The sequence below is a fragment of the Gavia stellata genome, chromosome 2 (genome assembly GCF_030936135.1).
Source record: "Gavia stellata isolate bGavSte3 chromosome 2, bGavSte3.hap2, whole genome shotgun sequence".
Lineage (NCBI taxonomy): Eukaryota > Metazoa > Chordata > Aves > Gaviiformes > Gaviidae > Gavia > Gavia stellata.
The window spans coordinates 52334767-52350941 of NC_082595.1; the positions used below are offsets into that span (position 1 = coordinate 52334767).

Sequence of the window (16175 nt, forward strand, 5' to 3'; positions counted from 1 at the left end):
TGCATGACAGAGTGTTGACCTTCAAAAGCACCTGGCTTCAAAAGCACCTGGAAAGTTTTGTAGTGATAGAAGGCTAAAAGTATCGTTTAATTAAGAAAATCCCCTCCCCTTCACACACACCCTCCAAAAAGGTAATAAGAAGATTCTCCTTTATAAAAATAAAGACGATGCCCCTTTTTGTCTTACTCCTGCAAAATGTGAAAGTAATTTGAAGATGAATTGAAATGATTCCCTTAAAACAACATTCCAAAACCTGAGACATTATCCTTATTTTTTCTTCTTTTCATTCTTGGTTACGCATTCCTAACAAAAACCATAAATGCTAAAAATTAAAATTCAGAGTTATAAAATAAAAAAAAAAGAAAAACAGGTTAAAAGAAATTGCCCTATTTTTTTTCTGCGGCATGAGATGCAACTGCCTAAGCTGTTTCTGTACGAATCTATAAATCTTTTTCCTCGTTCGGTGATTCTGAAAAGAATGATCTCGTGCACAGATATACCTGATATTGCACAAGATAAGTCTCCAGAAGTCACTAAGTCTAAGGGCTTAGACATGGAATATCAAAAGCAAGGCTTAGAACAGAACTAAAATAAAAGATTACAGATTGGGATCTTAACAAAAGAAATGATGTAACATTCAAAAGTCAGGAAAGTTCTTGACCATCGTAGTGATGCAAGTTAAACACAACTTCTTCCACAGTGGAAGTAAAAGAGTAGATAGAAAGGGAACAAATCTGCTGGAGAAGAGCAATTAGATGTGAAGATGTTGACAAATAAAGGCCAGTAGATTCATGTGAGTAGAGCAAAGTATCTAGCACAAATGAGTCCCACTGGTATTTGAAATTTAAAATTTGATCTGCTTTACCTATGCTCATGCAATTCTGTGTTCATTTCTCAGATATACTAGCAAAAACATAACAATTTTCTTTGACTAGAATCTTGTAGAAAATATATTTAAAATTTTTGTAATGAAACCATCTCACAAGAGACTACATATTTTAGATGGGATTGGTTGTCTTCTGAAGACTCATCATGCCAAAACATTCACAGCAAGAAAATAAGTAAATAATGGTTGTTTTTAGTGCTGCAGCATCTATGTCAGGTACCACGACATCATTATGCAGGAAACAAACACAGACATTAAATTAAATGAAGAAGAGAAAATGAAACAGAAAACCTGCAGAAAATCAATAAAAATGAAACTCTGCTGGGTTGAAACTGGAAGAAGCAAAGTGTTGGGCAAGACCAAAAGTATTCAGAAGAAACAAATATGGTATTCTAAAAAAATCTAGATTTCCAATTTATCTTTCCATACTTTCTCAACTGCTAGTTTGCCTCGAAATCTACAACTTCACTGTTTTTTTTCTTGTTTGTCTTGGTTATAAAAAGCACAACCATCTACTCAGAACACCAAAATATTTCCCCATTTTTTTCTATCAAGCACAACTGTTCAATGCATATCATATGTTGAACCTCTGCTACAATAGACTCATGAGAAATGAATTCAGTGAAAAAGGAATGAAAACTTTTAACTGTATCATTATTATCGTAAGATAGGCCAGCTTTGTCACATGGCATTTCTGAGCTGTCCAAAATGCTCTGAAATTCAGTGAAGGGACACAGGAAAAGTGTGCTCATGCAGAAGTCTATCATATCTTCTTGGCCTTCAGTCTTGGGAGGAAAAACAATATACAGGTAGGGACTGCAATATGGTTTAGTTCAACAGGTCTGTGGTTAGCAGGGCAGGGCAGGAATCAAAGACTGTCCATGCCCACTAGCGTGCATAAAGACTTTAAATTTGCAGCTACCTATATAGGTACTTTCTATTGTGGAATAGTATTTTAAGTATCTAGAAAATTTCAGGGACTGTTCTGAATTGGAGAGAAGGTTCAGCATTGAAGGACACAACATTGGACACAGAGTTTCAGCAACACCAAGGCAGGAATTCTACCCAAAATTAGATATTGAAACATCTGCAATCAGGGCCTTTCCGACTGCTTTCTGGGAAATCACACCTAAATCTGAATTGAGAGGAAAAATGGACAAGTGAAAAAAAAAGTGTGAAGCACAACGACACTTCATCCAGCTTTTTTCTTCAAATAATTGAACAGACAGACAATGGTCATACTTCAAAATTATTTGTCAGCCAAGGTAGGCAATATTCTTCTCCAATTTTTTTTCTGTCTGTACCATTTTGGAAGTGATAGGAATATCCATTAATTCCTTCAGGCTTTCTTTCTACATTAGTTTAACTAGCCCAAGCAACAAGCAATCACATTTGGCATGAAACTAGACTCTAAGCCCTAAATATCACATATAAGCATGGAATATTTTAAAGAAAAAGAGAGCTGACAAGCAAATGCCTAGAGTGCCTGTGTAAATGGCATACTGTTTGTAGTTTTGTGAAGCAGAGCATCTTGGTGTTTGAAAGTATTTCCTTAAAGGCAAAGCTTTTGAAGAATTTTTTTTTGGCTTCTATTTACCCTGAGCTATGCCCATGTGAGCTAGTTAATCACATGTATACTTGTATGAACACATTCTGTGTGAACTAATGAATTTGTTACGAAAGTGGGTATTTTCTGAGTATCTGTGTCTGTTATTACAGAATCACATTGTCGTAGTTTAGTCCTAGCCGGCAACTAAGCACCACACAGCCCCTCGCTCACTCCCCCCAGCTGGGATGGGGGAGAGAATCGGAAGAGTAAAAGTGAGAAAACTCGTGGGTTGAGATAAAGACAGTTTAACACGTAAAGCAAAAGCCACACACGCAAGCAAAGCAAAACAAGGAAGTCATTCACTACTTCCCAGGGGCAGGCAGGTGTTCAGCCATCTCCAGGAAAGCAGGGCTCCATCACACGTAACAGTTACTTGGGAAGACAAATGCCGTCACTCCGAATGTCCCCCCCTTCCTTCTTCTTCCCCCAAATTTATATGCTGAGCATGATGTCATATGGTATGGAATATCCCTTTAGTCAGTTGGGGTCAGCTGTCCCAGCTGTGTCCCCTCCCAACTTCTTGGGCACCCCCAGTCTACTCACTCGTGGGGTGGTGTGAGAAGCAGAAAAGGCCTTGACTCTGTGTAAGCACTGCTCAGCAGTAATTAAAACATCCCTGCTTTATCAACACTCTGGAGGCCATTTCCTCTTGTTCTATCGCTAGCCACTTGGGAGAAGAGACCAACACCCACCTCTCTGCAACCCCCTTTCAGGTAATTGTAGAGAGCGATAAGGTCTCCTCTCAGCCTCCTCTTCTCCAGACTGAACAACCCCAGTTCCCTCAGCTGCTCCTCATAAGACTTGTGCTCCAGACCCCTCACCAGCTTCATCGCCCTTCTCTGGACACGCTCCAGCACCTCAATGTCCTTCTTGCAGTGAGGGGCCCAAAAGTGAACACAGGATACGAGGTGCGGCCTCACCAGCGCCGAGTACAGGGGCCCGATCACCTCCCTACTCCTGCTGGCCACACTATTTCTGATACAGGCCAGGATGCCATTGGCCTTCTTGGCCACCTGGGCACGCTGCCGGCTCATATTCAGCCGGATGTCAATCAACACCCCCAGGTCCTTTTCTGCAGGGCAGCTTTCCAGCCACTCGTCCCCAAGCTTGCAGCATTGCATGGGGTTGTTGTGGCCAAAGTGCAGGACCCGGCACTTGGCCTTGTTGAACCTCATCCAATTGGCCTGGGCCCATGGATCCAGCCTGTCCAGATCCCTCTGCAGAGCCTTCCGACCCTTGAGCAGATCAACACTCCCGCCCAACTTGGTGTCATCTGCAAACTTGCTGAGGGAGCACTCTATCCCCTCATCCAGATCATCAATAAAGACATTAAACAAGACCGGCCCCAAAACTGAGCCCTGGGGGACTCCGCTTGTGACCGGCAGCCAGCTGGATTTCACTCCATTCACCACAACTCTCTGGGCTCGGCCATCCAGCCAGTTTTTTACCCAGTGAAGAGTGCACCTGTCTGAGCCACGAGTCGCCAGCTTCTCCAGGAGAATACTGTGGGAGACAGTGTCGAAGGCTTTACTAAAGTCCAGGTAGACAACATCAACAGCCTTTCCCTCACCCACTAGGCGGGTCACCTGGTCATAGAAGGAGATCAGGTTGGTCAAGCAGGACCTGCCCTTCATGAACCCATGCTGGCTGGGCCTGATCCCTTGGTTGTCATGCACATGCCCTGTGAGTGCCCTCAAGATGAACCTTTCCATAATCTTCCCCGGCACCGCGGTCAGGCTGACAGGCCTGTAGTTCCCCGGATCCTCCTTCCGGCCCTTCCTGTAGATGGGCGTCACGTTGGCAAGTCTCCAGTCATGTGGGACCTCCCCTGTTAACCAGGACTGTTGATAAATGATGGAGGGCAGCTTGGCAAGCTCCTCTGCCAGCTCCCTCAGTACTCTCGGGTGGATCCCATCCGGCCCCATAGACTTGTGGGTGTCCAGGTGGCATAGCAGGTCGTTAACTGCTTCCTCCTGGATCACGGGGAGTTTATTTTGCTCTCCATCCTTGTCTTCCAGCTCAGGGAGCTGAATACCCTGAGGATACCTGGTCTGGCTATTAAAGACTGAGGCAAACAAGACATTAAGTACCTCAGCCTTTTCCTCATCCTTGGTGGCAATGTTCCCTCCCGCATCCAGTAAAGGATGGAGATTCTCCTTGGCTCTCCTTTTGTTGTTAATGTATTTATAGAAGCATTTTTTGTTGTCCCTTATGACCATGGCCAGATTGAGCTCTAGCTGGCCTTTTGCCTTTCTAATTCCCTCTCTGCATGAACTAACAAGATCCTTGTCCTCTTCTTCAGTTGCCTGCCCCTTCTTCCAAAGGTGATAAACTCTCCTTTTTTTCCTGAGTCCCAGCAAAAGCTCCCCGTTCAGCCAGGCTGGTCGTCTTCCCCGTCGGCTCTTCTTACGGCACATGGGGACTGCCTGTTCCTGTGCCTTGAAGATTTCCTTCTTGAAGAACGTCCAGCCTTCCTGGACCCCTTTACCCTTCAGGACCGTCTCCCAAGGGACCCTCTCAACCAGTGTCCTGAACAGGACAAAGTCTGCCCTCCAGAAGTCCATGGTAGTGGTTTTGCTATTATGTGTGAAACAATCCTCACAAGAACATACCTGCAATCCTCAAAGACTCCAAGGCAAATGGCAAAGCCCTGGGAAAACAAAAGAGGAAACTCAACCACATTAACTCAGATAATTTGATCTGGCTTTGCTGTGCACAGGTCGGATAACTGCCATTTTCCTTCTGATTGTGATAGTTTCATGCATTTGTAGTATCAATTGGCTAAAGAGTACAAATACTGCTTTCATTTTCTTTTTGTTAAGAGAAATGTCTTTTCATAACTTAGAAATCACCACAGATTTGTAAAACTTCAGATTTCAAGTATTATCAAATATAATGAACCACCACCTAGAAATAAAGGTAACTACACAAGCTATACCAAATTCCTAACAGGAATGGACAGCTCTCTTACTATTTTCTACTGACACAGGCCACTCATTGCTTACAACTATCACAGTGTGTTAGCACAATTGATCTAGACTGCATCGTGACACTCACCTCACACGAGGTACCATCATACCCTGGGGGACAGTCACATAACTCCACTGCAGATGCCACCTTTCTCCCAGTTGAAGTGTGGTCAGCGGCTTCAATGCTAACACTTCTGAGTCTGGATGTAACAGAAATGAAATGGTTAACGTAACAAATTAGATGGAAGCATATGTGCAGCTGGATGCAACACACATTATATAGTGATATTCAGTGGTTTATGTTTTCCTGTTTAAAAATAAGGAGGGTTTCATACTTACCTGTTTCTTCCTAAACTACATGTCTGTAGGCTTGTTACTACTTTTATCCATCATGTGAAGGAGATTATGGTCAGACACACGTTGATAAAAATAAATTAAAAATGTCTCACAGCACTGTATCAGTAGATGGAAGGCTATTCCTGGCCTGCAAGCCACAAGTGCCAACTTGCATTGCAGCTGTATATACAGCAAATTTGACACTAAGCAGTGTCTTCAAAATTTCTAAACCACTACTCCAGCTTTCTAAGATGTTACATTACTAAGTTTTGGTTATAGGGTATTTTTATTCTGGAGATTTGACCTCTGAAAAAGATTTCAGCTCTGTCCAGGAGGATCTAAGTATTACGTATGTGAAAGAAAAAGGTATGTACATGAAAGAAAAAGGAAATCCTCTACCATATACCTTAGTTTCCCCAATGACAGTGAAGACAGAGTTGGAGAATTTTCTGTTCCATGCACAATTGCCCTTAAAAAATAAATGCTAGATTTTGGCTAAACAGCCATTGTTTAGCCAAACACTGAACATGATTTTTATTTAAATAACGTGGAAGTATGATGAGAGAGACAACAAAAGTCTTTCGATAATCTTAGAGGTAATATGCGAAACAGATGTAGTTTACCTCAGTAGTATCCATTTGGGGAAAGAAATTGGGATTTGGAGATTTGATTCTTACGAGAATTCAGAGGGAACATTAAGGCATTATATAGGCTCAATGAGTTCTATATTCACCCAGCAATCTTAACAGTGTTTGATTACTAGAGCTACCTGAAAAGCTTCTTCTGAAGTCTTTTTCAGCAGAAAATATCCTTCTATCATGACATGCCTTTTGTTGAAAAATAATACATTTTCTTCGTAAAATGTAAACCAAAATTTTTTCCTCCATACTAAGGCATTTATCTTTTGGCTGCCAAAAAATCCTGAAAATTATTTGAGTGACCTTGGATAAGAAAACATCCAAGAAAAATATTTTGATGTTACTGCAGCACTTGGAGGAAAGGTTAAGACAGGATATATTCCCACTCAATTTTATGACTAGTCTCAATAAGACAGACATGAAAGGTAAGGGGAAAAAAAGGAAGATTTCTGAAATTAGGATGGGAGCTTCAGAAAAACAGAAATTTTACCATCACTGGCGATATGACTGGACTTTGGAAGGGCTACCACTGCGGATTATGCAGTTAGAAAAGTAAATCTAATTCGGTGATAGCAGAACCTCTGTAAAAGGTTCTTGAAACTATTTTAAGAGAAGGATGCATGTTCCTATCCAGATTCTCAGTAAGATCTCTCATACTTTTCAATATTTGCCCTTCGCTCCATTGTTGCATGCTTATTTTGCCATAATCCTTTTGAGTTTTCCTTACAATAAGATAATGAATCTCTAGGATATTAGATATCAAATGGTGATGACTTTGACAGTAAAAAATCTAACAATTTAAGGAGAAAAATCTGTAAATGAAGAAACAAATTACTAGTAAAAGGCCAAGTTTTATTTATCTTTTGAACTACAGCTAGCTCCCTCTCAGCACAGATCTTGGAACAAAGAGAAGCACTTACACACAGAAACAATCCACCCAGTATTATCCCACATTTGTATTCACTGAATTGTTCCAATTTTCATTACATTCTGCTATTTGCTAAATGGGATTTTAATGTGTTTAACAGTTTTTAGCATTAACAGTTACTCAGTGAAGAAAGCTGCAGTGATTTTTTTTTTTCTCCCATTTTGATGTTGCAATTTTGATTCCTCGATGCCATTCTGCATTCATTAAAATACATAATACTGGCAGTAATGGGGCACTGGATCCTGGAGATGCATGAACAATTTGAGATTTGACATCGAGACCAAATATTTAAGCCGACTGTTACTGTCAGCAGGCAACTGTTGACTTCTAAAAACAAACAAGATTAAAAGGGAAGGGGACGTTTCAGGCAGTATCAGCATAGTTTACTGTCTGCTATGCCAGGCATCTGAATCACATCACCTACATAAAGCACATGAAGTACTGACCCAATCATTGCTCATTTGTCTTGAAGCCAATTCTGCATATGGAAGAAAACCCTCGTTTTTTCCTTCCCTCTGTCTCCTTGTGTCTAGCACTGATTCTATAAGTGGTTGCAAGCAATCCATTATCTTTAGCACCACAATTCCCAGTGCCCATCTGAGTGTCTACAACATTTACCATCAGTGGCCACTCTGAATATTAAACTGAAGAAGCAATGCTACTAAACTTTCTTTGAAGCACAAGCTAACAATATTAATTTAAATAAAATTATAAAAGAGAGCTGTCTTTTCCTGGCCTGTTGCTTCTACCACAGATGGACTTAACTGCAACAGTTTGGAAGATCTGTCAAGTTAAAGCAGGATCTCGATTTAAACCCAGAAACTGTAATCACTTTCACATTGATTGCTGCATTTCTGTGTTCTTGTTTTTTATCCTACTTGATCATCTAAATGAAAGCCCACTCAGTTGAGGAAGCTTCCTAATTATGCCATAGAGCAATAACAACATTCTAAGCTAAAAATGACCCAAAAAATATTCTCAAAAACATGCTCAAGTCAAACCCAGCATTACTGCATTAATATTGTTTGATAACTACCTGAAAGTGCTACTGATTAACTAATGTTTCTAGTCGGTTAAACTAAACGAGGGTGAAAAATGTAAACTTTAAGTTAAAGCTCTTGCTAACTGGAGACAACTCCTTTGGATTTTTAAGTCTCTTTCTACATGACTGCAAGAAAGTTGCTTAATCTTACAATGCCTCCATTCTGGCCTCTTCTCAAGCACAGATTATAATAGCACACTTGGAAATCCTTACACAAGTGGTGTCATTATTAATTTTGAAAACTTTCAGTATTTAAATGAACAGGTTGCTTAATATAGCAATCTCTAATTAGTATGTTGCATAATTCTGCTGATGCTTTGAGGCAGAAATTGTCATTCATGAAGGATCTAATAACCCTGTAATATTTCTGCCTCTCTGCCAGACCCTCTTTACTCTCTCAGAGGAATATCCATCTGTCCACCACACATACCTGTTTAAAAGTATGTTTTAGCATGAGTGAAAGTCAAAGAGAATATAAAAAGTCAGAACTGAGGCATACCCTGAAAATCAGCAATATGCCTACAACAACAGATCATAAATCCAGTCAAATCAAAGATGAAAAATCCAATTAATTTAACTGTGATTGGAATTTCACACCCTCTCTTCTGTCACACTAAACTGCAATGAGCACCCTGACAGCACTCAATAAAATATGTTTACTTTAGAGCAAACTATTTTCAGAGACTTCTGGACATGCTCACAGTAATCACAGTAACACAGTAACCATTGCATTCTTCTCTAGTAAGAGACATCAGAGGGATAGCTAGAGATGTACCGGTAATATAAAGCCATTTCTAGCAAAAAAGGTACTCTTCAAAATGACTTCAGTCCCTTCCCCTAACCTGTTTTTAAATCATTGTCTTTAAGGAACCAATCTTCCTAACTGTAATGTAACAACATCTAGAAGATGGTGGCTACTAACCTGCAAAGCATAAATCACATGGTTGTCCTGGAGCTCTTCTTGAAGAATATTTCCAATATGTGTTTTCGGAAAGTTATCTATAACACACCACCAAAATGTTCCAAAGGCTGAATATGAACAAGGCTACAAAACAGTGAGCCACCACACATGGCCAAATGGCTAAAACAGTAATCTGGGATGCAGGCAGAGATGCATAGTCTTCCAAACATGCCACTGACAGGTCTGCCGCTTCTCGCTTACAAGGCACGAACTATAGACTGTGCCATATCTATATGTGTGTGCTGACCTGAGCTTTATGTTGTCATCCAGAGGGGATCTGATCTGTCTCACCCCCACTGTTCCACAGTAGAGGCAAGATGGAGCGAGTACATGTCCAGCAATGCACCTTCTTCACAGATTTTGACTGCCTAGACAAAGTGCTTTTTGTATGAAAGCTCCCTTTCCCGTTCCAGTGCAAATGTCAGTACACAAATCTTTGTAAACCACTGATAGCTGAAGTTTGCATTTCCCATAATACTTAGTAAGACCTTTGGCCCAAACAAAGTCGGTCATCATACATATCTCCCTTAAAAGAGCATAGCATAAAAAATCCTATTGTTCAACCCAAAATTGTTCCTGCACTCCTTTAGTTTGGAAAATTCTGACTAATGGGGGTTTTTTCACACAGAATCACCCAGAATCACTAAGGTTGGAAAAGACTTGTAAGATCATCAAGTCCATCCATCAACCCAACACCACCATGCCCACTAAACCATGTCCCACCTATTTTATTTGAATGAGAATGAAGTTGGAGGAACAGCACTCACTGAGCTCCCATTAGTCTCAGCTGTAAACTGTGGATTAACAGCTTCTCATGGTCTGCTCATAATGCATAAGAGATGAGCTCTGGCCTGGTGGTTTGACTCTCCTCTAACACCAGGGTGGGAGAGTGATGGGCCATGAAAAGTTTTCAAACTGGATGCAAGGAGATGCAAGATTGATAACCAAATGAGCAAATTAGGAAACAGTTTGGCTCAAAGTCAAGCTAATTATGATTCACAAACTTATTTGCAGAGAGGTAATACATACTAATTAACCACAAAAAGAGAAAGAGATTGAAGAAACATGAATTCTTTTTGCAGGGAAAAAAATGTACACTGCCAAAGCTCAAATCAGAAAACTGCATGCTGTTGACACAACCTGCCTTTCAATTTAGGATGTATTTTAATTACCTAAGTATTCAAATGATGGTTGGATTGCTTAAGAAATTTCACAGTAGCTAAAACAGTATCTATGCTCTCAACAAATAATCACTAATGTGCTATCAGCTCCTTCCATTCCAAATTGGCTTATACCGCTGAATCAAGTGATGTGTAGGTTAGAGAACATTGCAAGTTTCATGCCTTGTGATTAGAAAACTACTATGCAATCAATTCCATTGCACATTTAAAAAATATTATTTATGCCACCTAACTATTAATGTATAGACAGAGTGCAATCATACAGTATCAGGAGAGAGGCTGTCTTCTAGCCCACCTGCAGTATTTGCTCATGCACTTTTGAAAATTTTAAATGCAACATGAGCTTTACAGCTCATGCCACTGCAGCCACTGCGATAGAACAACTGTGTCATCTCATATAACATGTCTTTAATTTTATCAGAAGACTCAGAAGAGTTCACATGAAATGAGTGGTTTTAAGCAGTCCAGGCAGCAACCTGACATAAATCAAGGGAAAGGTTTTGGGATTAGCCAGTTCTGTGTGTGGTACTGGTTAAAAACATAGAAAACTCTCCTCGAGTCACTTTTCCAGCTTAGAGACTTAGGATATTATTCTCTGGTCCATTGTTAATGTGGCCCTGTATGCTCATTAAATGGGGAAAACTATATATAAGCAATGTATTATCTCTTACTTCATTCCTGTACTCCATGACTTACCATATACATGGGAATTACAGTGTTCACAAAATAAACATATTTATAGAACTGTCATTCACAGAATCACAGAATCACAGAATGATAGGGGTTGGAAGGGACCTCTGGAGATCATCTAGTTCAACGCCCCCACCAGAGCAGGTTCACGTAGAGCAGATTGCACAGGAATACGTCCAGGCAAGTTTCGAATATCTCCAGAGAAGGAGACTCCACAACCTCTCTGGGCAGCTTGTTCCAGTGCTCTGCCACCCTCAAAGTAAAGAAGTTCCTCCTCATGTTTAGATGGAACTTCCTATGACCAAGTTTGTGCCTGTTACCTCTCGTCCTGTCACTGGGCACCACGGAAAAAAGACTGGCCCCATCCTCCTGGCACCCACCCCTTAAGTATTTATAAGCCTTGATAAGATCCCCCTCAGTCTTCTCTTCTCCAGACTAAAAAGACCCAAGTCCCTCAGCCTTTCCTCATAAGAAAGATGTTCCAGTCCCCTAATCATCTTCATAGTCCTTTGCTGTACCCTCTCCAGCAGTTCTCTGTCCTTAAACAGGGGAGCCCAGAACTGGATACAGTACTCCAGATGCGGCCTCACCAGGGCAGAGTAGAGGGGGAGGATAACCTCCCTCGACCTGCTTGCCACATTCTTCTTGATACACCCCAGGATGCCATTGACCTTCTTGGCCCCAAGGGCACATTGCTGGCTCATGGTCATCCTGTTGTCCACCGGGACTCCCAGGTCCCTTTCCACAGAGCTGCTCTCCAGCAGGTCAGCCCCTAACCTGTACTGATGCATGGGGTTATTCCTCCCCAGGTGCAGTACTCTACACTTGCTTTTGTTGAATTTCATAAGGTTCCTCTCTGCCCAACTCTCCAGCCTGTCCAGGTCACGCTGAATGGCAGCGCAGCCTTCCAGTGTGTCCACCACTCTTCCCAGTTTTGTGTCATCAGCAAACTTGCTGAGGGCACATTCTATCCCTTCATCCAGGTCACTGATGAATATATCGAACAGGACTGGACCCAGTACTGACCCCCGGGGAACACCACTTGTTACAGACCTCCAACTAGACTCTGTGCCACTAATCACAACCTTCTGAGCACTATCTATCAGCCAGTTTTCAATCCACCCCACTGTCCGTTCATCTAACCCACACTTCCTAAGCTTGCCTATGAGGATGATGTGGGAGACGGTGTCAAAAGCCTTGCTTAAGTCAAGGTAGACAACATTTACTGCCCTCCCTTCATCTATCCATCCAGTCATGCCGTCACAGAAGGCTATCAGATTGGTCAGACATGACTTCCCCTTGGTGAATCCATGTTGACTACTTCTGATAACCTTCTTTTCCTCCAGATGCTTTGAGATGATGCCCAAAACGAGCTGTTCCATCATCTTTCCAGGGATGGAGGTGAGGCTGACTGGCCTGTAGTTTCCTGGGTCTTCCTTGTTGGCCTTTTCGAAGACTGGAGTGACATTGGCTTTCCTCCAGTCCTCAGGCACCTCGCCTGTTCTCCAGGGCCTTTCAAAGATGATGGAGAGTGGCCCAGCAATGACTTCTGCCAGGTCCCTCAGCACTTGCGGGTGCATCCCATCAGGACCCATGGACTTGTGCATTCATGCCTTAATAGTCCATGCGATTTTCTTACAAGACTGCTTGTTTCTGTTGCCTTTCCTCCTCCTGCCCACCCAAAATGAAAAAAATGCTGTTTGAAAGTGTAAATGAATTATGGATTTCATGATAATAAATTAATGTGTTTTAAATTACATCAGCTTAGTTCTCTGAAAAGAGAAAACACATATTTTGAGAACTGCCTGTAGCAAACAGACACGTTTCCCATATTCACCTGTAGATGGCATTCATCCCATAGCTGTATGTGGCTCTTATGAGGATCCTCTTTACATTTGCAAGGATAGTCATGAACTCCTTCCTGCTGACTGGAATATCAGTGCCATGCACAGAGAAAGATTCTGGTTTCAGCACAATTTCTTCAGTGTGCTCTTCAGAAGGCTGCAGGTGAATCCCCCCTTTTGGACTGCTGATTCTCAAGTCACCTCCCTAGATAGAGCCATGAGAGAGAGACATTTAAATAAGAAAAAAGTCAGGAAAAAAGCTCTATCTGTAGCCAGTTGGGGTACAGGAATTATTGAATAATACATTTTACAAGTATAATAAATATCAGGAATAACATTCACTTTTCATAACCCTGAAATGGGCTTGCCTGATAAAGTTGAAAGTCAGTGCAAAAGGAAGTTCAGGTTATTCAGCTAAAACCTAGTATCATTGCTTTGCATAGGCAAAAGGAAATTCATACAATGCCAAGCTGCACAAGAACAGGTCTGTTGAAAGAATGTGAAAGTGTTACCTCAAACAAACAATTATTTTATTTCTTCATTCTTCCTGAGGAACAGGAAGAATATAGTTTTGTAAATTACTGCAATATTGCCAGAGGCTCCTTGAGATACTGAAGATTTTAGTTCTCTAAAGTGTGTCCATTTTCTGATACTATAAATTAGCTGAAGGTACGTGCACCCTGATGTTTTGTGTCCTCAACCACCAGGCTTCACGCTGAACATCTGAAGAAGTAAGCAATTTTCTTTCCTTTTTTTTGGTGGCTGAAAATACAATCACTTTACCTCTATGATGACATCAGATTGAACCATCAATTGAACTGTCTCTTCTTCTTCTGTGAAGTCATAGGAGACTGTAAATTTCAGATGTCCTCCAGCAGCTGCTACCTGGGGAGAGAAAAGACAGAAAAAATGCAGTTAAATGAAAGAAAACAGGCCTTAACCATTTGAGGGCGGTTTTCTCCAGTGTCAGTATTTCCCAGAAACAGACTTCTAGTGTTGCAAAACCATATGCAGATACCTGGGAATTACAGCTCTATGGACCATTCCCTTCTTGCTCAACCATCTAGAAATCACACTTAGTAATTTTTCTTCCATGCCTGTCGAAGGCTGCAAATTCCTCAAACACAAGGACTAACAAAGTAATCAGAAACAGATCTGAAATATATGCAAATTTCTGCTTGATACTGACATTAGGTTTTCAGTGTGTATTTCAGTTACATGGTCCTCATTTAAGCTGGGCCTCTATATCGGCAGTTTTAGTAACCTTTAGAAGATTCAATAACTTCAGTTTTGTTGATGGGGCAAACTACCAAAAAAGAAGAAAACTCAGTGATGTTTTTCTCAGAATGAACTTTAACCTAAAATAAAGTAAGAATTTTCCCTCATGGAGTCAAATAAATTTACTTTAAAAGAATGCTCCAGCCCTTTCCCTCAGTTTGACTCAGCCTTCAGTGTGAGAAGTCAATAACCAGGCTCTCGTGTCATGCCAATATATTTTTTCTATGCTCTTTTAGCCCCCAAAATCATGGCACTGACACTAGCTTTTCCATGAAAAAATGCAAAAAGTAGATCAGTTTTAGGATGGAAATCAAAAGCTGCAGACTTGAATGACAGAGTTCAGTACAAAACCAGTGCTTTTTGTTAACTGTTTGGAAGCATCATAAGTAAGTCAGAGGATGCAAGAACTACATTTTGGTTTTTAAATGCATCTGCCTCATACTTCAGTGCAATGTGCTCATGTCTCCTCTCAGAGGACTATTAAAATCACAGGGATCCTTCTGCCCTTCCAGTGCATACTACTGACCACAAGCAAACTCATGAGTCTTCTACAAAGAGAATAATCTGGTTATTCTCAAGGACATAATGCGCTATCTCTGGTTTTGCACACAGTAACAGAAAGCAGTGGAAGTCATCAACTTCATTATTTTATGACGCATCTAATTTAAGGGGAGAAAAAAAGTTCCAGTATTTAAGGCATGGAAATCAACTGATTTTGAATTATCCACAAAGGTATAAAAATCCATAAACTGCATCTGAGGCTGTACAGCTAATTGCTAGGTTAAAGCCAGAAAATTCACTCCAATTCGTAACCCAAAGCTTAGATCATAGAATCACAGGATCATAGAATCATAGAATAACTCAAGTTGGAAGGCACCCATAAGGATCATCGAGTTCAACTCCCTGCTCCTCGCAGGACTACCTAAAACTATGCGATATGACTAACAGCATCGTCCAGATGCTCCTTGAACTCTGACAGCGTTGGTGCTGTGACCACTTCCCTGGGGAGCCTGTTCCAGTCACCGACCACCCTCTCAGTGGAGAACCTTTTCCTAATGTCCAACCTGAACTTCCCCTGATGCAGCTTCATTGCATTTCCTCATGTCCTATCGCTGGTCACCAGAGAGAGGAGATCAGCACCTCCCTCTCCACTGCCCATCCTGAGGAAGATGTAGACTGTGATGAGGTGACCCCTCAGCCTTCTCTCCTCCAAGCTGAACAAACCAAGTGACTTCACCTGCTCCTCGTAAGTCTTGCCCACAAGACCTTTCACAATCTTAGTTGCCCTCCTCTGGACAGACTCTAATATTCTGATGTCATTCTTATATTGAGGTGCCCGAAACTGCACACAGTACTCTAGGTGGGGTTGCACTAGTGCAACATAGAGTGGGACAATCACCTCCTTCGACCATCTAGCTATGCTGTGCTAGATGCATTCCAGGACATGGTTGCCCTTTTCGGCTGCTGGGGCACATTGTTGACTCATATTCAACTTGCCGTCAACCTAAACCCACAGATCCCTTTCCGCAGGGCTGCTGTCTAGCCTCTCGTCCCCCAGTTTGCGTGTATAAGCAGGATTACCCCATCTCAGGTGCAGAATCCAGCACTTGCTCTTGTTAATTTTCATCAGGTTGGTGGTTGCCCAGCTCTCTAGTCTATCCAGATCTCTCTGTAAGGCCTCTCTACTCTCGAGGGAGTCCACAGCTCCTCCTAATTTACTATCATTGGCAAATATCGGCATCGGATGCTTATCTACATAGTATCCAAACCTGTTAAGACCAATGCAACTACATTTAGCCTTGATCATAACAAC

At 41.5% G+C, this 16175-nt stretch overlaps 1 protein-coding gene across 1 annotated transcript in view; it reads right to left on the minus strand.

Moving 5' to 3' along the window:
• Nucleotides 1–16175, minus strand: part of LAMA2 (laminin subunit alpha 2) — a 287602-nt gene that overhangs the window by 157220 nt on the left and 114207 nt on the right. The window contains exons 13-15 of the mRNA XM_059831458.1: nucleotides 13868–13969; nucleotides 13078–13289; nucleotides 5553–5664 (exon numbers count right to left, since the gene is read on the minus strand). Of these exons, the coding sequence (XP_059687441.1) occupies nucleotides 5553–5664; nucleotides 13078–13289; nucleotides 13868–13969 (426 nt within the window). The remainder of the gene's footprint in view (nucleotides 1–5552; nucleotides 5665–13077; nucleotides 13290–13867; nucleotides 13970–16175) is intronic.